Here is a 23,358-nt window from a genome sequence, read left to right as displayed (position 1 = left end):
GTCTTGGGAAAGTCTAATGTCTCCCTGAGCCTTAGTTTTTGGGTAGTAGTGTCTGTGTCAGTCCAGTCTTGGGAAGATTAAGTGAGAGCGCAGATCATGTGTGTGTTGCGAATTGTTCAGCAACAGGGTGACACAGCAGTTCTGGGGTGCGGTGGGCTATGTGGGGCACAGTCTTCAGGAGCTTCTGCCCCAGCCCCAGTGCCCCTCCAGGAAGGAGGACCTGGCTATTCTGTGGCCCCATGGGGCTGGGGGAGCTGAATCAGCACCTCCTGCCCCTGGCGGCCATATGAACCTCTCCCTTTATAATATGTGGAAATTTTCCATAACCGTCATGGAAAACAGAAGCTTCTAATTTTGCTTACACTGCTGAAACTCCTTCCATGAAAATGAGTCCTGGGGAGACAGAATAACCTTAGGAGAGGTATTATTTTTGGCTAGAAAAGTCTCAACTCACCTGGGCTATGAAGCTGACTACATAACAGCCTGGTAAAAAAACATAGGCTGGCTCATTTTCTGGGGGGAGGCAGGCCCCACATTTAATGTCCAATCAGAACTAATTAGGGGAGACCAAGTTCACCCAAAGGGGAGAGGAGGAGCCCATTGTGAGTCATGAGTTGTGTCAGGGAGCCCTTCACTTCCCTGCTCTGGGCCATCTCTTTGCCCCCCATTGCTCCTGTTCTTCTCTGTGTCCCTGTCCTGCTATGGTCACAATCAGAGTACAGGGAAACCTACCTTTTTTAAAAAAATGTTTATTTTTGAGAGACAGAGAGAGAGAGCATGGGGGAGGGGCAGAAAGGGGGGAGGAGAGACAGAGGATACAAAGAAGTAGGCTCTGTGCTGACAGCAGACAGCCTGACATGGGGCTCGAACTCACAAACCAGGCGATCATGACCTGAGCTGAAGTTGGACACTTAACCAACTAAGACATCTAAGTGGCCCAAGCCAACCCTTTTTGTAGGCATTCTTGCCTAGCTGTGTTTCATCAGCGAGCCCAGGGCTTTTGGTCTCTCTAACACTGTAACCAGAGTGCTAGAACCCCATGGTTTCCATACAGTCTGTAAGTTGAAAATCTCAAAACAACCCCCTCAAAAGGCAGATCCTCTTTGTCTGCTGACTTCCACGATAAAGTTAAAGATGTGTTCGTAATAAGAACAAAATTCCTAACAGAATCAGCAACTTTTCTTAAAGACTTGCTTAAAGAAGAGCACTCTCTGGTGACTTTTTCAACTTTGTCTCTACTTCCTGACCCCTGTCTTGGAATACTTTGATTTTGTACTCTGAGAGCATAAAACTTGTCTGAGAGCTGTCTCTTCCTCTCCTTTGGTCATTCACAGTTTCTCATAGGAGCGGCTTAGAGATAATGAGCTGCCAGCAGGTGCACTATCTGTCATGCCCAGACAGGCCCAGCTCACCAGCCAATGACCCATGCCCTCACGTCCCTGCCCCCCTTCAGCCGGTGCCCCGACACAGAAGCGACTGAGAAAAATAACCCAGCCCTTTGAGAGTGCCCTGGGTTCTGAAGTGGACGGAGGCTGACATGTTGTGAAATGTTCGTAGGATCGGACTCCGGAGCTGGCGGGATTTGGCTACCTATTCTGACTCGTACTTACAAAAACAAATCCCACTTGCAAAGCCTGAGAGTCTACCAATGAGACACTTACTGAGGTGAACAAGCCCTTTGCTTTTGAAATACACACCGCTGAGAGCGGCCTCTTTGTCCCCATCTGAGTAATGAGGTTGGATAGCATCAGCGTTTGTCACCCTGTAGCCCTCGGACCACCTTCACAGAGCCCCCCCCACTGGCTTGTGAATCCAGACTTCTGGGCCCTACCCTGGAACTTTTGCGATTAGAGTCTCTAGGGGGTGGGGCCTGGGAAGTCCTCAGTTCAGCCGTTTCCCTAGATGGTTATGTGGTTTGAGAACCACTGATCTCACTTAAGACTGTTCCTACTGTGCATTTATTCATACCTGAGCAGAAATAGTTCAGTCTGTCTATTTTCTTCTAACCCCCTCACCGAGGTCTGCTGGATGAAGGGAATGGGAATTTGGGGTGGGGAGGGAAGAACTGGAACACCTGGGGGGTGTTCAGGTCTGGGCTGAGGACTGAGGGTCTGCAATTGTCTCTGAAACCTTTGTTCTCTTTCCTTTTGTTCCCAGCCTTGTCATTTGGGACAGGCTGTAACTTGGTGAGATGCAGGGGGGACTGGCTATTGTGATCTAAACTGGGACTGCACCCCTAGGGTGAGCAGTGAGCAGGGCTCTGATGGGGCAGCTGTCTCTTGGTGCCTCACAGCCGACTTCCAAAGTGGGCTCTGAACAGCCTTTAGGAACCCCAGCTGTCCTTGAACATGGCAGGTGTGGGGCTGGGGGACCAGTGAAGGGAGGGGTGATGCCTGCATTGTGTTCCAGCCCAGATTTCCTTTCTGGAGGATTGAGTCTTCTGACTCTTTAGAAACAGATGAGGGGACCCATCTTACCCTACAAGCTCCAAATTCTACAGGAGAGAAGCCCCCAGCCTGTGGGAGGTCTAGAGGGAAGATCTGGAGCTAGGCAGGGTGGCCTGGGGACAGGCACACATTCACCTGAGAGGGGGTCATTCAACTTTACCACCAGCATAGCTGGTACACAGTTCTGAGTCCCTGAGAGTGCACATCTCATTCATCCTAACGTGGCTTTTTGCTTATCAAAGATCTCTTAGGGCAACCACCCTAGAGAGCAGTCAAAGGGTGAAAGATGACATTTACAAAAATCCATTCTTTCTTCTCCACTTCACCGCTCTATTGACTGTTTCCTGTTCAATCACATGCCCTCACAGCTGCACATCCCATTTTAGGAACTGCCAAGGCCATAAATTCCCTGTCCTTTCTCCACCGTGCTTGCCTCTGCCACACCTTTTCTTCCCTTCCCCATCCTGGAGGGCCTGGGTCCTCTTCAGTTGGATCTCTCATGTCTGGAAGGTCTCCATTCACTTCCCAGGACATGGAACAAGCCGACCGCACTGCCCCTTTCTTCTGTTTTCATCTTTTCCCATGACTTTCCTGATTCCCACTGATTCCTTCTAGAGATTAGCGGTGGTGCATCCAGCTGGGAATTGTGGCCAGGTGAGCCCTGCTCTTAGGTCTGACCTTTTTCATTTTCTCCTGTGTCCTGGCACTGACCTTCTGAGCAACTGTGGGCCAGTAGTACAGGCTCCTTGTGAGGAACAGGGAGAGGGCTTGCACAAAATACCCAGGGTCCTTTCTGAGAAAAGGAACAGAAGTTCACATGGTCAGATCCCCAGTCTTTGGATAACTCTACTGCCTAGAACCTGGCTTTGTTTCCCCTGTTCACTCCGTCATTCTTGTTCACAAAGAATTTAGTGAGCCATACCTCGTGCACGAGGCATTGTGCTAGACTGGAAACACAGGAGGGACACCGAGGCCTGACCAAAGAGCGTTAAGAGCCTTTGTTCATTGGTGGACATCGTGACTGTTGTTCAATAACCCCCACATCCCATGCTGAGTGGGTACATCTAGCGGATCTAGAGCGAACTTGCCTTTGGGTGATTCAAACTTATTTCGTTCCTGCAACAGCTAATCACTGAGTATTGGAGTCATATAAAGTAGTCTGGCTGATTCAATAATATACTTGACCTCATCTGCACAACAGTTTGTAAACGAGGCTGCTGCTCAGAAAGGGTCCTGTCGAGCCAAATCAGTACCCAGGTGTCTGCTCTTGTAGTGAACCCTCCCCCGCTTCCTTATTCCCCACTGCCATTCACTGGAGCTCCCTTGTACACTATGCCCTGCATTTGATACTGTTGATACCAATCCTGTGAGGTTGGCCATCTTGGTCTTCTTACTTCAGACCTGGGGACACTGAGGCCCAGGGGATTTAAGCACTTGCCCAAGGCCACGCGGCCGGCTTCCCCTCTGGGAAGAGGAGAGCTCAGTCTGAAACCTGGTCTGTCTGAGCCTTGGGCTGCTGTGGGCTGAGGGCAGAGCTGGGCATCTCTCCGGTGCGTTTCTCAGCCCTGGGCTAGGCACCTGCTCTTTGTAAACACAAACTACTCTGTGCCAGAGAGCAACCGCTTCTGTGGCTCAGCAGCACCAGGGTCCCGCCCTTCTAGGTAGGTCCTGTGGGCCGGGCAGCCGAGTCCATGATTCTGAGCTCAGGGGTACAGTGTGCTCGTTGTTCTTGGTTTGGGTTCTTGGCGCTAAGTGTCTTCCCCTGATAGGTGATTTCTCCAGGAGAAGGGCTGCAAGCTGGGAATTGCTCAGGGAACCTCAGTGGCTGGGCTCAGCCATTTTTACTGGCCAGAAAACAAATTCTGGGCCACTTAGGATTCCTGGGGACCCATGTCAGGAAGTGCTGGCCCTGCAGGTCCCAGCTGCTGTGCTTCTGCCTGGAGATCTGACTGTCCTTCCTTCAAGATTCTGGGTGGGAGCTTGAAGAAGCAGGGGGAAGTTCTGAGCCTGAGTGGGCCAAGGAGAAGACCTAGACCACTAATACTTGTGTGCTGTGGGCCCTTTGCACAACCACTTCAAGTATTCCTAAAGGGATTTATGAACAAGGCATAGAGTCATTTCCATTTTCCAGGTGAAGACACAGAGGCATGGATAAATCAAGTGACCTGGCATATGGCCATCAGCTAGTAAACGCCCTTGTCACATTGTAAACTCAGGTCTCCTTGAGTTCCACTAGACCACTGCTCATGCTACTGATGGCCCTCCAGGAGACTGCCTGGCATCACCCGCAGAGGGGAAGAGCCCTGGGTCTGCGTGGACACAGGCTCAGTGAGCTCCAACACCACCTCCACACAGGAGTCCACGGCACTATCTTGCTCTACGGGCAGCAGCTGCTACTGGACCTAACGTCAGTCGGCCTGACAGCACCTTGCCTCTGCTTGTACCCATGCCTCTTGCCTCCCTTCCTGGGCCTTCCCAGCTGCTGCTGATGCACACGATGTCACCGGGCTTGTTCAGTGTCCATGCACTGTCACTGGTTCACCCGGCCAGGTGCAGAGGGCGGCTGAGCGTACCGACACACAGACCTATCTCTCATGCTTTGTGGATATGGCTCCCCCAGGGCTGTCTTCAAGGTGCTAGGTGAGTTCATGTCCTCTGGAGTGAATCTTTTTGTTTTCGAATGTGACTAATGGAAAATAGCAGATGGAAAGGCTGTGGCTGATCAACTGGCTATTTCTCATCCTGATGGGCTATTCTGAGATGTGGTATTTCCATATAATCTTCCCAGAGAGTATGTCATGACCATGTTGTACGTTGTGATAGATGGTGGCTAGGTCAGCACCCTGTATCTGCTCTCCTTCCCACCCCCCACTTTCCTCTTTCCTTCAGTCTTATTTTGTTTGGCTTGCGACTGCCTTTCTCCAGTAAAGCGCTGGCATGCAACATTGGCCCTGGACTCTGTTTTTTAGGCAACACAGGCAAATACAAGAACGGTAGTAATAGTCCTTGCTTTCGTGTATTGAGTATAAGCTGAATCCTTTCAATGAATCTTCAGACTAGCCCTATTAAGCAGGTATTATTTTTATCCTCATTTTAAAGAAGAGAAAACTAAAGGTGAGAGAAGTTGAGGAATGTAAGTGGCAAAAATGAAGGTCTGATACAGAGTAAAAACTGGATTCTTTCAACTCCAGACCCTGAACTCTAAGCTGCCCTTGGATAAAGTTGCTGTTAATTTGTAGAAACACCAAGGAAACACGAGTCTGTGCCAGGGGCCACCTGGAAGACACTCCTAAAGATTCCTGGGGTGGGGCGGGGCAGGGAGACCCTCCGAGGAGAGCCCTGGGTTACTCACGTTGTAAACGCTGGGTTGTACTTTGCACCTCGGTAGTAGGAGTACAGATTGAACATTCCAATCATGAAGGCCACAAATACCATGATGAAAATGACCATGAACTTGAAGATATCTTTCACAGTTCTCCCCAGCGAGATCTGCAGGGGTCCAAAACTTTCATTGGCTGGCAGGATGTATGCAATCCTGGAGAAGCTCAGCACGACAGCGATGGCATACAGCCCTTCCGATATGATCTGAGGGTCTGAAGGCCACCACTTGTCCCTGGCTGAAAGAAAATAATCTGGGTTACTCGTGGGGTGGGGTGGGGGGGCAGGATCTGCTGTAGTGACTTGCTTCTGGCGGAGAAACCAGGTAGGCATTTTTAGAGGCCTCTAACCTCATCATTGCCATTCCTGCCCTTGAAGTTGATTCCAGTGCACTGAAGGTACCACACCTTCCCTCTTGGAATGTGCTAGTCCATCTGGCTGGAGCACTCTTCCCTCACTTTAAGACCGCCTCATTCCCGGTCATCCTTTAAGACTCTGCTCAAGTGACATCTCTTTCAGGAAGCCTTGTGTGACTCCCACAAACTGAGATGGGCTCCCGGTTCCCCTTGGTTCCCTTGTTATCTGTGCACCCTCTGTCATGGAACTTACCGCGCTGCTTCCTATTCTGTCCTCCCTACCATTGTGTGAGCTCCACAAGCAGGGGCTGCTCCAGTCACTGGGGAAGCGTCACGAGGAGGTGGTGGGGCGGGGCACGGGCTTACAGTCAGACAGACCTGAGGCTGACGGTGGCCTTCCTATGCAGATGCTGTGTGATCGCAAGCAAGTCAGTTAACGTTTTGGAGCCGGATTTTCTCCATTTGTAAACTGGGTATAATTTCGTCAACGTCAGAGAGCTGTAGTGGGGGGTAAAATGAAATCAGTGAGGGCTGATGTGAAGTGCGTAGTCAGCCTAGGGCCTGGCACCCGATGGGTGTTGATAAGTGTTTGTTAAATGACTGAAGGAAATACCACAAGTTTGGACTAGCCACAAATCGAAACAGATGAGCACCCATGAGGGCCGGCAATCTAAAGGATCTTGCCTGAGAAAACGTTCTGGGGTTTTGTTTCTCAGGCAGTATGTGTCTGGAAGAGTTGCTCTGTGTTTGAGCTAGGGTCTCCAAAGTGGTGACTAGTCATCCAGGTTTGCTATGAGAGTGCTTTTCCAGGTGGCAAGAGTCCTGGGACCTGTCCTGGGTGGTCAGGTTTCTGTTTGTGGTCTCTGATGTGAGTCTCAGCAGCAACCCCGAGTGTCTTCCTGCAGCAGAACAGAGCTGTGAAGGGTTCCTATTGCAGTTCTAATGGTGCAAGGAACAGCGTCTGTCACTGAAAAGCTCCCTGCTACGTGTCGGCACGTACAGTGTTTCTCGGGTGAGGGCGGTGCCTTCATCCTGGGGAACCGTATGCGGGTGTCGGCTGTTTTCACGAAGCTGGGGCAGGAGGATTACAGGGATGCTAATATCCCGCATCACTCCAGACAGACCCGTAGCACGAAAATTGTTCTGCTAAAAAAGCCAAGAGTCTCCCTGTTGAGAAGTGCTAAGTGAAACATCAATTGGGAAACATTGAGAAACCTAAATTAGCCCTTACTCTGTACATTAGCTGTGATTTTAGTGACAGTCCTGTAGAGTAGATATTATTATTGCCATTTTAAAGATTGGATTTGGGGTATGGGGTCTTTTTCAGAGCCAGGTAAATGCAGATAGCAAGGAGATTACATAGCAATTCTTGGCACCCTAAGGGAAATGGAAGAAGAGGAAACTTTTTCTTTATTTTCAAAGCTAGACTGTGTTAAACAATTATAATAATAAAGAGCAGTAAGAAACATTTAGTAAGGGAAGCCAGGCCTCTGTTTGCTACAAAGTTCCATGGAGTGCATTCTAAATTACATTTGGAGATACAATACAATTATAGACTCTATGTTCTCATCAAGGTCATAACTCAGAAGTCCAGGAAAGACAAGTAAGGAGAACAAATTATGTTTCTCAAATGTATCTGTCACTCTCTAAGGATAAATAACACCTTTGGGTAACATGAAATGACTTGACTTCTACAAGAAACACCAAAAAGGGATTTATTTTTTTCCCTCCTATAATTTACTGTATGAAACCTTAACTGTAATAATAAAAGCTGCTTCTATAATGCAGGAAGATAGATTTAGCTGTCATCGGACACTGGTGATCAGGATTTCCAGTGAAAAAGTTTTCTATTTACATTGGCTTGTAAGAGTTGTGATTGTTGTAAAGCAGACAGCAGTGTGACAATTCAGACAAAGGGATTTTCTTCTTTTTGGAGCTCTTTCCTTGAGAAAAATTGCCCTATCACAACCTGAAAAACTGGAATCTGTCTATTCGGAGCTGTAGAGGTTGGAAGGTACCACTGCCCGGATGGCCACAAGGGGGCTCTCTTGCCCAGCAACTGGAGCACAAGCGAACACTATGACAGAGCCAAGAGATTTCCAAGACTCAGGGTGAACCTCGAGGCAGGGGCAACAATGTGCAGTACTTTGCAGTTGGGTGAGACCTTAACACAATCCTTAAAAGAAACAGAAGGTACAAGTGGACAATATTGCAACCTGAATCAGGGAATTAAAAAAATTATCCAGTTTGGGGCACCTGGGTGGCTCAGTCGGTTAAGCCTCTGACTCTTGATTTGGCTCAGATCATGATCTCATAGTTTGTGGGTCTGAGCCCCCGCATAGGGCTCTGCACTAATGATGCGGAGCTTGATTGGGATTCTCTCTCCCTCTCTCTCTCTGCCCCTCCCCCATTCGTGCATATGCTTGCTTGCTCTCTCTCTCTCTCTCTCTCTCTCTCTCTCAAAGAAAAGAAAATGATCCAATTTATGGGGCTCAGTGGGTCAAGTGTCTGACTCTTGATTTCACCTCAGTTCATGATCTCACAATTGTGAGATAGAGTCCCTTGTAGGGCTCCATGCTGAGCATGGAGCCTGCTTAAGATTCTCCCTCTCTCTCTCTCTCTCTCCCTCTCCCCCCCCCTCCTCTGCCCCTCTCCTCTGCTCACACTCTCTCCCTCAAAAATAATAATAAAAAAGAAAATTGTCCAATTTAGTATCAAGATCCTCTTATCTTTCTTTGATGAACCCTGAATAGCACAGAGGAGAAAACGTATAAGCCCATTTTGCTTTTAACAAGTCTAATTTTGCTAAACCAACAAATGAAAAGCGAATGGCTTATAATACTACCAGACTCGCCATTTCTCAGTAGGTGTTTCCTTACCACATTTACATGTAACAGTCTGTGTAACACAATCCATATGGAATATGGGTAGCAACTCAACAGCTGTATTAAATGGCCAGCCCTCTGCAGCTCATTGCCGAGTGACTTCATGTAACAGGGACTTTTGACATTCAAACCTTTCATAATGTAGTGGCTGCCATTAATGAATGCCTATTCAGCTAGTTTACTGGTAACAATAACACAAATCTGTTTCTTCTCCCCACTTCTCTTTTAGTACAGAAAGCACAGTGTTAGAGCAGGCAAATGACCTTATAGGCAGTATTGATAATAACTATTACCATTTAGTGAACCTTTAATATTTTTAGAGCACAATGCAAAATTCTTCTTATGCGCTATCTTATTTAAAACAAACTTTCTGACATAGGTTTTCTCCTGGTTTTACATTTGGGAAAATAAAGGCTCAGAAAAGTTAGATAAACAGAATCTCAGAGTAAGCTGTAGGAGTAGAATTTGAATCTAAGTGTACCTCCAAAGCCTGGAAACATAAGCACCATGCCATTCTGAATGGTTTTCAGTTCATGTTGGGCCAGGATCCCTTGCTATCCAAGGTATTCCTGTATTTCTGAGAACACTGTGAGCCCTGCCATGGAAGCCCATTTCGTCATCTGAAAATAGGGGCAGAAAAGACCCTCCCCCCCCCCCTTTTTTTGAGGCCTTTTGCAAGGATTGGAGTTTATGGTTTAAAATGTCTGTACAGTTCCTGGCACCTAGCAAGTCCTCAATAAATGGATGCTGTAACTCTTATTATTCCTAAAATTTCAGTCTACTACCTTCCACCATATGGCCTTGTGGTTTGAAAGAATTAAGTCATCTCCAAAAAAACTAATTTTGCCATGAGAAAAGAATGTTCGGATTGGGCAATTGAGGGCCTATCTCTGCACAAAATACAGGGATCAAATACAGAATGAAAATTCTTTCATCTATACATTTCCTCTTACTGCTCTTGGAGCCACATCAGAAATGAAATCTTTCTTAAAAAAAAAAAAAGAAAAAAAACCAAAAAACAAAAAACGGGGAGCCTGGGTAGGGCTCAGTCGTTCAAGCGACTGACCCCTGATTTCAGCTCAGGTCACGGTCTCCCTGTTGTGAGATCGAGTCCCGCCGAGAGGGGCTCGGTGCTGGGCATGGAGCGTTCTTGAGAATCTCTCTCTCTCTGCCTCTCCCCTGCTCGCACGTGCCCTTGCTCAAGCTCTAAAAAAAATAATAAAGGAAAAAAAAATCTCCCAGAAAACGTTCTAAGAGCCTTTCCAAAACAAATCTATCCTTCTAAACACACAAAAATTCATTTCTTATAGTCGCTAATTGCACATTCTACCGAGCTGCTTGTGCTGCAGGGAGCTGGGCTATGTTGGAGCAGATCCACAGGTGGAGCCGAGCTCAGGGCCCTGGGCCACGCCCCTGGAACACAAGGCAGGACTCGCTAGAGCGCCCTCTGGCTCACCGTAGGTGAAGTACGCCACTTCCGGCGGAAGTGAGACGTTGTGCAGCGAGTCGTCCTGCACGTGCTGGTCCACGTACAGCTGGGCCTCGCTGGCCTTCAGGAAGGCCATGAACCTGGCGGTGAAGGAGGCCACGAAGATGGACAGCATCCCGAAGTCTAGCAGGTTCCACAGGTGCAGCACGTACTCCCGCGGCCCCTCCTCCCAGATTTCCTTGCATTCGGACCAAATCATTCCTGCGGGAGAGTGAGAAGGTCAGGCTCATTTTCCATTTCCCTTGGCATTTGTGACCACAGCGGGGCACGGAGGGAACCAGGGTATGAATGTACACGTGAGCTCTTTAGAGCTGAGAACCTTGATAGCCAGCCGCAAAACGGAAACGTGTCTTCGAGGGCCGATTTAGAGACAGGAAATTCTCAGATCGCTAGAAGACCTGTTACCTGCCCCTCTGTTTACAGATAAACCTTCTTCAGGATTGAGGAGAAAGTTCTCATCCTTTCATAGATTCTTGGATGCATTATAGGAGAAATATAGTGTCCAACATTTGTGCATTTTAATAACAGAGAGGTTTTAAGGAAGCATCCCTTTCTAAACGAAATGGAAGGAAACTGAGGGCAAGGAATGGGAAAGGGCTTTCTGAAGGTCCCACATATGGCCTGGAGCCCAGGTGTCCTAACTCCCACATTCGAACACCTTCTATATGTCTATGATTCAGTGAACATTAATTTTGGGTTGTTAGTTTTTTCATAATTTTTTTATAACATAACTGGTTTTTAAAAACGTATCTTGTCATTGTAACATATTAAACAGTGTAGAAGTATGTAAACAAAATGTTGCTAGTTCCCCTACCTAACCTCTAAGCCAGCCTTGCGAAGTAACCCAGAGTTAACAGTTTGATATATGTTCCTCTATATCTGCACTGCCAATATCATGGCCGCTAATCACATGTGGATATTGAGCACATGAAATGTGGCAAGTTGAATGCGAGGTGCTGTGTAAGTGTATTCTAACACACCAGGTATCAAAGACTTAGTAAAAAAAAAAAAAAAAAAAAAAAAAAAGATACTTCATTTTTTTAGTAGCCATCACCTGTTGAAGTGACACTATTTTAGGTAAGTTAGGTTAGATCAAATATTGTTAATTTCGCCTTTTTATAATGAGGTTACTAGAAAATTTTAAATTAAATATGTGGCTTGTGTACAGCCTTGTACTATATTGAATACTGTCATTCTCTATCTTCACTGATGCTGTAAAACGAAATTGGCTTAGATTTTTAAAGTGTAATGATTCAGTAACATTCTGAGCACCTACTATGTGTCAGGCACTGTTTGGTGTACGTGTATGTGTATATTATCTCAGTTAAATCTTTGGAACAACCCCGTGAAGTACATCCTGTTGTTATCTCGTTTTCACAGCGAATGTTCTTTAGGCAGAGAGATTTGTAATGTGCCCACCTAGGAGGCAGGAGATCTGGAATTTGAATCTGGAAGGCCGGTCCCTAAAGTCTGTGCCTTGACCACTGTGTTATTCTGCCTCTTCAGAACTAAAAAATGGATTCAGAACCAGGACTGTGTGGAAAAGACTCTTGAATATTTTGTAAGTGACATTAAGGAGTTTTATAGCCGCTCAAACCTGGGAAAGACTTGACGTCGTACCAGCCCATTCTATGTACTATATTTGGCCTGCATACTTAGGAGGTTAATGTAGTAAAAGAATTGCTAAGTGGTCAGTTAGTGAAACAGTTTCATTCACGAATGCCTCACTTCCAAGAGGTCAGCACTGCCCTGGCTTCTGCACATCAGACATGGCAGCCTGCCTTCCCACAGCCTTCTTCTTCCTTAGCCTCCTTTCTTGGTCCTCATCCTGTCCCACAGCTCTTAAAGGCTGTTGCTTTCCAAGAGTTGGGCCATTCTCAATTTTCCCTCTGTCCCTGACTAAGCTTCGTTCTTCATTTCTTTGCAAATGTCGCACAGGTAAACAACTTGCTGTTTTTCTTCAGAGCTTCAAGGCTACATTTCTGCTATGCAGAGAGACTGCTCTAAGTGGATGTCCTGTCAGTGCCAGATATATCACGTATCCCAAGTTGGCCGCCCCGTGTCCCCCTACCTCACAGCCCCACCGTTGCCCATTACTCCTTCCTGTGGCCCCAACTCCTCAGGCTGTCACCATGGATCACCACAGTTCTGCAGACCCTCCTCCGGTTGGACTCTCAGTTTTTCAGTTCTATGTCCTTACCTCTTCAAGTACAGGTCAAATCATGGTCACCTGCCCCTGCAGTGTACTCCTCGTCCCTAAGATGAAGTCTGGACTCAAGGGCTAGGCTGTCAGACCTTCCTGTGATCTCTTACTGCACATCCTGGATTTGAGCAAATGCTGGTCTCCCTGAATAGTTCCGCCCCGGCCGTTTGCTGGTGTTCCCTTTTCTGTCTCCTCCATACGTCAAACCCAAGCACACTGGCAGATGACCACACTATAATTTGGTAGCCTTTGAGGATGCACCTGCCTAAAAAGCTTGGAGTCAGGAATGGTACTAGGAGGAGGGTGCCAGGGTGGCTCAGTCAGTTAAGCGTCTGACTCTGGCCCTGATCTCATAGTTTGTGGGTTCAAGCCCCACGACAGGCCCCGTGCTGACAGCAAGCAGGCTCTGGGATTCTCTCTGTGCCCCTCCCCCATGTTCTCTCTCTCTCTCTCTCTCTCTCCCCCCCCCCCCCCAAGCACGGACGTGCTCTCTCTCTCACTCCCTCAAAATAAATAAATAAGAATGAAACTAGGAGCAGACAAAGAGTTATGGGCACCGAAGCATGGCTGACTTGGTCACAGGCCCATGTCCGGCCACAGTGGATCATCTCTACTCTGCCCAGAGACTGTTGTTGTTGTTGTTGTTTGTTTGTTTTTAACGTTTATTCGTTTTTGAGAGACAGAGAGCAAGTGCGGGAGGGGCAGAGAGACAGAGACAGGATCCAAAGCAGGCTCCAGGCTCTGAACTGTCAGCACAGAGCCTGAGGCAGGCCTCAAACTCACAAATGTCGAGATCAAGACCTGAGCTGGAGACAGACAGACGCTGAATCGACTGAGCCACCCAGGCACCCCTGCCCAGGCAGTGTTTTAATCAGAGTTTTCCCTTTTCAGGTGAAAATGGTCCATTATATAAGAGGAATTGAAACCAAATGTTTTTCTGAGGAGAAAGGCTGTTTAGACAAGTGGTGGCTTTGTTTGAAGCAGTGGATTCTAAGCTCTGCATGTCTGTTTCAAATCTGAGTCCCCACAACAGGAAATATCCCAAAAGATTACAGGTCTGTTTATAAGACACTGCTGCCTTACCTTCTTTTTCTTAATCAAGCCACACTTCTCAAGCTTCCCTGTTCAAAATTTGTATGGTAGTTCAGCAAAGTAAAAATTGTCTTAACACTGAAATCACTCTCGATTGTGCCAGTTCAAATAGATGTTTTAAAAATGTGTTTAGAAAAACCATTATAGGCTGGGAGAAGTAATGTTTATTGTTTTTGTCTCCCCTCAAATTAAAATTCCCAGTGTCTTAGTGGAACTGCTTTTAGCTGGGCACTAGGCAAGTTGCAGGCTATCACTGGCCTTAATTCAGGAAGTCCTGGGTTCAGGTTCTAGCTTGGCCACTTACTGGGTATTTCAAGTGTTGGAGAGGTGAATAAAATACTGTGCCAAAGATGGCCCATGGGACTAAAACAAGCCCTGGTCTCTAGCTTGGAGACCCCTCCTCCGGTTCTTCTTCCTTCATTTGCCCCGTGCGCGAAAACCCCCACAGATACGGAGGCTGACAACTGTAAGTTACCCTCCCCACTTGCATTCGGCGCTCAGATCTTTGGAGAAACGGTCTCCTCTGAGCCCACCGGTGGTAAATAAATCTCTGATCCACTAAGATTTCCGAGTGCCGCTTGGTTTTTCTGCCAGTATTCCAGCCTGGTTCCATGATACAAGCACTAAAATACTGGGTATTGGGGTGATTTCAAGCACTAAAAGCTCTGTGAATCTGAAATGCAGATTGTTTATAGAAGACTGACTTTTCTGACCAATCTAGTAGCTCCTCATTGGGCATTGCAAATCATTTCCTCCATAGTCAAATGCCCTCATCAGTTTTACTAGATTTAAATATTAACTCACCCAGGCTAATTTAAATTATTCCAAGGCCATGAGTAAAAGTAGCATGGGCCCAAGGGTTTGAGCAGCAGGAATGCTTAATGAAAAAAGAAATGTGTGAAATTAAGTACTTTAGTGAGTGAAATTAGGCCCCCTGCTTCCGAGGTTCAGCATTTTATATCCATGCTGGGTATCATGGTCCCTTTCCTCCAGCTTGTCCCTCAGAGGAGTGTTAAAACCCTGGGGCTCAGGGGTAAGGATGCTGGGTACTGGAGCCTCCTTCAAGCAAAATCCCCTTCATTTCTGGATGCCTGGAGTCCAGAGAACAAGGTCACTGAAAATTAATGGGGGGGGCGGGGTGGGTGACAGTGGAATAGGCTGGGAAATGCTGGGAAGCCTTGGGAGAAATGAATACCGACATTTGGGCAGTTTCTGAATAATGGCCTGCAGGCTGCTGAGATGGAGCTTGACAGTTCAAAAGGTGGTTCCCTCCCATCCCGAGCCTCAGATTCTATTCAGAAGGGATTCCCCCTTCCGAATCCTCAGGGACTTAAATGTGCACATTCCTTCAGTGGTCTTGGCCCCAAGGCTTTCTGTACACTGCCCAAGCGTCTTCAGCAGAGCAGACTTCCCAGACCACTTCCTGGGTGGACTGTCTGTTCTTTCAGGTCAGCTTCTCAGTACCGGGCCAAAGTGTAGGTGTTCTGTGAACTTGCAGGAGGGAGAGAGAATATGCCCTCAAGCCCTGACAGGCAAACACTATCTCAATGGCAGGTCTTGGCAACAATTCTGGGCCTCAGACACGTTTGGGATTCAGCTGTTTTCCAGGCAGGAAGATGAGGTTAATAGATTTAAAATTTTCTTAACAAAACTCATCCTGTTTCTCTTCTCTCATTTGAGTTGCTGATAGTTACTGTGCAAGTGCCAAGGCCCTATGCTAAGCACAGGTGGACCCCAGTACACCTTCCTAGCAGCCTGAGAGGTAGTTAAACTGCAGTTAATCTGCACCTTCTGGGTAAAAAAAACCTACATGCCAAGATGGCAAGTAAGTTGTCCAGAGCCACACAGACAGTTCAGGACCCTTGCTGTCCACTGTGCTGTCACCTACCACACCCTTTGGGAGGCACAAGTTTACTCTCACTGGTTAGAAAACTCCTCCACCCACTTAATAGACACTGTTGAGTGCAGACTCCATACCAGCCCCCATCCTGGGGATACAATAACCAAGATGTCAGCCCTTCCTTAGCAAGACCAGTCTAGCGCTGGAGACAAATGTATCATAAGCAATAATGAATACTCTCGGTGACAGATGCTGTAATAAAAATGTCCAGAGATTGTTTGTGGAGACACAGACACAGGGATAAGAGCAGTCAGTGTTCCGATCTTGTGACCCAGGAAGGTGCCTGGAACAACTTCCATTTGTTCACTGAATGGAGTGAATTCATGGAGGAGGGGACACTTGGTGTGAGGAACCAGGAGTTATCGTGGTGAGGGAGGAGGGACTGGCAGGGTGTTCTAGATAGTGGGCATGGAAGTGCGGGACAGCAGGCTCTTCCCGCGTGCCTGAAGAGACTGAGTATGGCTCAAGAGTCAGGGAGTGGGGCTGGCGGTTGGCAGCAGGGAAGGTCAGTGAAGAGCCTTCCTTCAGGCCATGAGGAGGAGGCTGGACTGCACTCTGAGCAGCAAGATAGCCCTTAAAGGTGGTAAGCAGAGTAGCTACGTGGTCTGACTTGTTGGGAGAAACTTTGGAAAGTTGACTGGAGCAATCTGCTTGGGAATTTTACCTAAATAAATGGGGAAACGATCAGAAGAATGAATTAGGTGAGGAACTCAGCACATATAATGTTATGATTCTTGGCCAAACCTTGTCGTATGGTTCTGGAGCCAGGACTTAGCACTGTCCTTGAAGAGTTAATAACCCTGGGTGAGTGGAGTGAGGGAGAGGTTGATCCTCACAATTTACCCGTGTGAAAACTAAAGTTCAGAGAGGCGGGGCCACCGAGGAGAAAGGGACACGGGATTGGGTTTCCTGACACACAGTCCCAAGTATTTTCTTACAGCCCTTTCACAAATGTATTTTCTTACTATGCTGAGCATGTATATCTCCAGTTCACTTTCAATACTGGGATGTCTATTTTAGAAAACACTGCCAGGGTCTAAGAGTGCTGTAGAACAGGTCTTTGGACCTGAATCTATTCCTTGATGGAGAAATGGCATGCGTTGTGGAGAGGCTTCCTGCGCTCTGAACCCAATGGCTTTTTGGGAACCACTAATGTTACACAGTCCTCTGATGAGTCTGTCTGGAGCCCCAATCTCCAATTGAAAAGCCACATATCATAAGCTGTTAACAACTACCCCAGAGTTGCCACTGATACTGATAGGCAGGAAGGAGGTTCCTACGGTATGAGCTGATATTGGAGGTTCTCTGGCCTGGAAGGAATGATGGTCCCTGGTTCATCCCAGAAAGCAGCTCGTTTGACAGTGCTACAGAATACGCATGTCTACTGGCAAATTTAGCCCTCCTTCCTCACTCCTACTTTTCTCTTGCTTTTCTTAATACCATGTTCTGGTTTTTCTTCCATTTCTCGGTGTGTTTCTTAGTCTCTTTGTGGCCCCCACCCTGTGTTTTAACTCTCTGGGATTGAATTCTTCCCAAATTCCTGCTGGTAGTCACCTAAAGCATCTAGAGTGAAGGCAGAATACATTTCTCATTGGGCTTGACTTTTCCACAGAACTATACAGCAGAAGAGGAACAGCATACGTGCCCAGTGTGAGTAGAAGCTTGGGGAAGTGAGCTAGAGCATTGTTACACGACATGGCCCTTGAAAGAGGTCATTGGGAAAACCACATGACCAGATGGAGATGGTGATAGCAAAGGATGGAAAGGGGCAACTACACATTTACATGATTACAGAAATGTTAACATTCATTGAGACAGGAAGAAACAAAGGAAAGCATGTAGTCTTGTAAGAGGTGTTAACTGTTAGGAGGAAAAGGAGCACAGAGAACTGGAGGACAGGGTGGAAGAACTTGCAGCTGCAAACAGGTTGGTTTATGAAGGCCTTGCTTTGAAGGAGACTTTAGAGCAGAAGACCCGAGGAGGTGAGGGCATGAGCCATGCACTCTCTGGGGGAGCTCTCAGGCAGAGGGTCAGCCCCAGCAGAGGTTCTGAGGTAGAAATGGTGTGAGGCAAGGAAACCAGTGGGGCCGAAACAGAGCGAGTGAGGTAGGAAGTGGTGGGAAATGAAGTGGGGTGAAGAGGTGGAAGGCTTTGTAGGCTATTGTAATGACACTGGTGTCACTCTGAGGGAGATGGGGAGCCACTGAAGAGTGTTGAGGCAGAGAGTGAAAAAACCTGATTGTATTTTAAGTGGATCACTCTAGGTCTTGTGTGGAGAATTTACTGAGGCCTGGGGGTTCAAAGAGTAGAAGCAGGCCACCTGGAGAAGGCCATCCACCTCTTTGTGGCCACCGTTTTCCTCCATGAAAGGAGCAAGTTGAACTTGCTAGGGTCCTAAGGTTCTTTTCAGCCCTAGGGCAGCTTTTGGTAGAGGGAATGATGGTGTTTTTATAATCAATCTGTCCAAAGTCCCGCATTCATTCATATGATAGTTATGGGAGAAAAGACCATGTTGCTGTGTATCTAGATGATCAAGGCTTCCCCGCCCAAGTAGAATTCAAAGTTCTGTCATTATAGGCCTCCTGCCATTTCAAGGCTCTCCATGTCTGAGCAGAGGGTAAATCAGACTGTAGACTTTCAGATGTGCCAGCAGTGCACACAGTGTTCAGAATCTTTCTCTCAAAGATTAGTAGTACTTTGTAATAACTAAAGAGCTCCAGAATGTATTTAGGGATAAGGTCATGTTAGTCATATTTTACAACTGCTTCCCCAGTATCTGGTACAGCGCCTGATACATAATATAATGCCTAATAACTAGAAAATATTTATCGAGAAAAGAATTAAGAAAGTAGGAGAAATATCCCAAGAACTTCCACATTGCTCCCACCACTGCATCTAGCAAGCCACCTGCCCTGTGCTCTCAACCCCGGCTTCCCTCCTGTTATATTGGATGAGGAGTTCATGGCCCTGCTAAGTCCATGTCCTCCACTTGCATACTGGATTCCATCCCCTCTGACTACTCCGGAACTTTGCTTCCACATTTGGTGGTGAGGTCTCAGGTCTCATGTGACTTAATCTGCCGGCATTCGACATAAGTCATCACTTCCTGGTTCTTGACACAGTTATTACTTTGATAGACTTCAACACCACTCTCTTGGCTCTCCTCTTACCTAATCTCTTTTGCTAGATACTTCTCGTCTTTCATCCTTTAAGTATCATCACGCCTCAGGGGTCAGTCCTCAGTTTGTCTGACCACATTCACAGTCGAGGTGATTGCATGTAATTTCCTTTAAATATACTGACATGCTCATATTTATGTCTTCAGCACCAGCCTCTCCTTATATACTTATGTACTTCAGACATGTATAGCCAAGTGCTCCTTGACATTTCCACTTGGTTGTCTAATAGGTATCTCAGACTGAACTCTTGATTTCCTTTTCTGCTCTCTCTCCAAACTGCTCCTCCCCTGGTCTTTCCTGTCTCAGTGAATGGTGCTGTATTATACCATTACTTCAGCTAAAACACATGGAATTTTCCTTGACTGCTCTCTTTCTCTTATGCCCCACACAAAATCCAAAAGTAAATATTATCGATTTTATCTTCAGAATGTAATCACCACCTACCACCTCCTCAAAACAAACCATTTCCTGTCTCAATTACCTTACTGGCTTCCTAACTGGTCTCCTTGCCTCTCTTCTTGTTCTAGAATCCTCTGTGCTGTACATAGCAGCCAGTGAACCCCATTAGAAACTTAAGTCAGATGATGTCACTTCTGTGCTCAGAACTTTCTGATGGTTTCTTGTCGTGCTCAGAATAAAATCAAAACTGTGTACAATGGCCTACAAGGCCTTGTGTGATCTGACTCTGCCTATCCCTCTGACTTCATCTCTGTTCTTTCCTCATTCACTAAGCTTCAGCCACATTGGTTTCTTTGCAGTTCCCTTGAATCTAAGCCTTCAACACATACTGATCCCTCTGTCTGGAATGCTTTCCTCCTAGATGTCTGCAAAGCTTACCTTCAGGTCTCTGTTAAAATTTCATCTTCTCAGAGTAGGAAGATGAGAGGACATGCTGTTATCTGCTCAGCTACTCTGAGAAGGTAAAATATGAACAGAGCAGAAGGAAGAGAAGAGCAAGCTACTCAGGTCATTATTCAGTTTGTCTCCTCTATCAGAGAAATTTGAGTACTGACTAGGTATTTAAAGATACAAAAAAAATCATTATGAAACTTTTTTTATGTTTGTGGTTCTGTTTTAGAAAAAAGAATTCTGATTTCTATTACCAGACATGATGGGATTAGTAAACTAGAAAAGAGAGAAGAGATAAAGAAAAAAAGAAACTATCCTCAAACATTGGAGATAGCATAGGACAGTGGTCTTTCAGTAAAGGGAAACCAGCACAGAAAGCCATTTGATCACCATATCTTTCTTTATGGTGGCACATTCCAGTCTGCAGTGCATGGAGAGGGATCCCAGAAGCATGGTAGGCAGTCCTACTGAGTTGAAGAGGCAGAGTCTAGAGTTCAGGAAGGTAGAGGTAATTAGACATTGTGTGGCAGAGTCCCAGAGAGAAGGATACTACGCAAACCAAAAAACAAAACCACCAAGTCCAGAAAATTACATAGGGGTCTTTTTGAACATTTCAATACTAAGTTATGAATGCCAAGAATAAAACTCCACTAACAGCCAGAGAGCTGCAAGCTGAATAGTTTCCAGAGCTCACCCACAATGGAGAGATGTTTGAGCTCCAACCTTCCAGAGTTGAGGTTCCTTGTTGATTATCCAGGGCATTTAGTAGAGACTCCAGATGTGTGTCTCTATAGTATAAGGAGAAACAATCCTTATGGTTAATTTTCTCCAGATTCACTGTAAGAAAGCCTGAAAAGCACCAAACTCATCTGTAAGTAATTTTAATAGCCTGTCAGAATAAAGCCAAACACTCTTTCAAGGAAGACAACAAAATCTAGATGATCAACAACATATCAAGTGCCCATCATTCAATCAGAAATTACTAACCCACCAAGATGCAGGAAGATGGGATTTATGTCAGGAGAAATATTAGGTAATAGAAGTTAACCCAGAAATTACAGAAATTATAGAATTAGGAGTTAAGGATTTTATAACAGTTACTATAAGTATGCCCACTATGTTCAAGGACTTAAAAGAAAATGTAAACGTCATGAAGAAGGAAATGAAAGATAAAAAGAGAGCCAAAGAGAATTTCAAGCGCTGGAAAATATAATAGCTGAAAGGAAACATTCACCAGTTGGGGATTAGAATCACAGACAATGAGGAAAAAGTATCAGTGAACTTGAAGAGAGAAAAAAAGATTGAAAAAAGAGAACTTATCTTTTAGTGATACACACAAAAATGTTTGTAGATGATATGTACTTGAGATTTGCTTCAAAATACTACAGCATTGGGGGAAGGGAGCTAGTGAAGGCATAGATGAAACAAAGATTAGCCATGACTTCCTAGTTGTTGAACATGAGAGATTGGTCCATGGGTTTTATTATACTCTTGTCTTGATTTTTATATATTCTTGAAATTATTCATAATACAAAGTTTGACAAAAATTAAATAAGACAAAGTGGTTAGAATCTTCTACCTGAAATATAATAGGTAATAGGTTAACAAGTCCACTCCTCCCCAGTACTTTTCATGTAACAGTCTTAAAAACTCAGCTCTGCTTTGATGGGTGGAAACTGGGACTAGGCTATAGAAATTGGGTCCTTTCTAGCTAGAGATACATGCCTCTTATTGGGACAGTGCTCTGATATCCAGGAAGAGAAATATGGGGAATCAGGAGGAAGTCATACTTCAGTAACATATGGTAGCTCTACCTATCCACTTAAGAGCAAGTTAGGTCACACTCACCACAGTCTTCTCCCTGGAGGCCAGTGGGAAAGGTGGTGGGTGAGTGACTGGTGCCATAAATACTCTTTAAGTTTTATCCATAAACCCAACATGTGAGTTACGGTTTGTTTGTTTGTTTGTTTTTTTGTTCTGTGTCTTACGCTTTTCCAGAGACATTCAGATGGCCAATAGACACATGAAAACATGCTCAACATCACTCATCATCAGGGAAGTACAAATCAAAACTACACTGAGATACCACCTCACACCAATCAGAGAGGCTAAAATTAACAACTTGGGAAACAACAGATGTTGGTGAGGATGTGAAGAAATGGGAACTCTCTTGCACTGTTGGTGGGAGTGCAAACTGGTACAGCCACTCTGGAAAACAGTGTGGAGGTTCCACAAAAAGTTAAAAATAGAATTATCTTATGACCCAGCAATAGCACTACTAGGAGTTTATCCAAAGGATACAGGATTCATAGGGTCACATGTACCCCAGTGTTTATAGCAGCACTATTAACAATAGCCAAATTATGGAAAGAGCCCAGATTTCCATCAACTGATGAATGGATAAAGATGTAGTTTATATATACAATGGAATACTACTTTGCAATGAGAAAGAATGAAATCTTGTCATTTGCAATAACATGGATGGAACTGGAGGGTATTATGTTAAATGAAATAAGTCAGTCAGAGAAAGATACCATATGTTTTCACTCATAACGTGGAATTTGAGAAACTTAACAGAAGACCATAGGGGAAGGGGAAAAATAGTTTCAAACAGAGAGGGAGGCAAACCATAAGAGACTCTTAAATACAGAGAACAAACTGAGGGTTGATGGGGAGGTGGGGGAGCGGGAAGGTGACGGGCATCGAGGGGTGCACTTGTTGGGATGTACACTAGGTGTTGTATGTAAGTGATGAATCATGGGAATCTACTCCCAAAGTCAAGAGCACACTGTATATATACTGTATGTTAACTAACTTGACAATAAATTACATTAAAAAAATGGAATCTCTGTCTTAGTCAATTTGGACTGCTGTAACAAAGTCACAGGCTGGGTAGCTTATAAACAGAAATTTATTTCTCACAGTTCTGGAGGTTGGAAGTCCAAAATTAGATTGCCAGGCATATTTGGGTTCTGGTGAGAGCCCTCTTCTGGGTTGCAGACTGCTTGTTGTACCTTCACATGGTACCTTCGGGGACCCTTTAACAAGGGCACTGAGGCCATTCATAAGCATTTTGTCCTAATGACCTAATCCCTTTCCAAGGCTCCACTCCCTGATACCATCACATTGGGGTTAGGGGTTTCACATATGGATTTGGGGGGGGGATACAGATGTTCAGTCCACTGCAGTGTTAAAGTGTTGAGTTTATCCATGGGGGTATACTAGGGAGAATTGGGATAGGCCTTGAACTGTGAAAGTTAGACCCCAGAACTCACTGCAGCAGGCTTTAATGTCTCTCTACAGCTTTAGTGCCGGTGACTCCACTAAATGAGCCTTTGGTCATAGACTTGCTGGTTGATGGAAAGCCTCTGGTAAGCATGGTATGCTTTCCTGCCCCTGTCCTTTGGATCAAACCTTTATCACCCTCTTCCTATTTAGAGACCCAGCCCAGAGTCCATATCCCCATTGCTCTCAGCTTGGCCATCTGTAGGATGTTCTCATGTGGTTTGACTGTTGTGGCTCGCTTAGGCTATGTCATTTAATTGCAGCAGGTCATGTGTTGGGCTGTGTTCAAGTACTT

At 45.9% G+C, this 23,358-nt stretch overlaps 1 protein-coding gene across 1 annotated transcript in view; it reads right to left on the bottom strand.

The window, feature by feature from the left end:
• The window catches only part of TRPC7 (transient receptor potential cation channel subfamily C member 7), a 140,038-nt gene that overhangs the window by 25,273 nt on the left and 91,407 nt on the right, over positions 1-23,358 (bottom strand). Inside the window, exons 6-7 of the mRNA XM_019421931.2 lie at positions 10,523-10,756; positions 5,800-6,064 (exon numbers count right to left, since the gene is read on the bottom strand). Coding sequence (XP_019277476.1) covers positions 5,800-6,064; positions 10,523-10,756 — 499 coding nt within the window. The remainder of the gene's footprint in view (positions 1-5,799; positions 6,065-10,522; positions 10,757-23,358) is intronic.

Source organism: Panthera pardus, unplaced genomic scaffold (genome assembly GCF_024362965.1).
Source record: "Panthera pardus isolate Hobbes unplaced genomic scaffold, ASM2436296v1 HiC_scaffold_2, whole genome shotgun sequence".
Lineage (NCBI taxonomy): Eukaryota > Metazoa > Chordata > Mammalia > Carnivora > Felidae > Panthera > Panthera pardus.
This window is presented reverse-complemented; position numbering and strand designations above follow the sequence as displayed.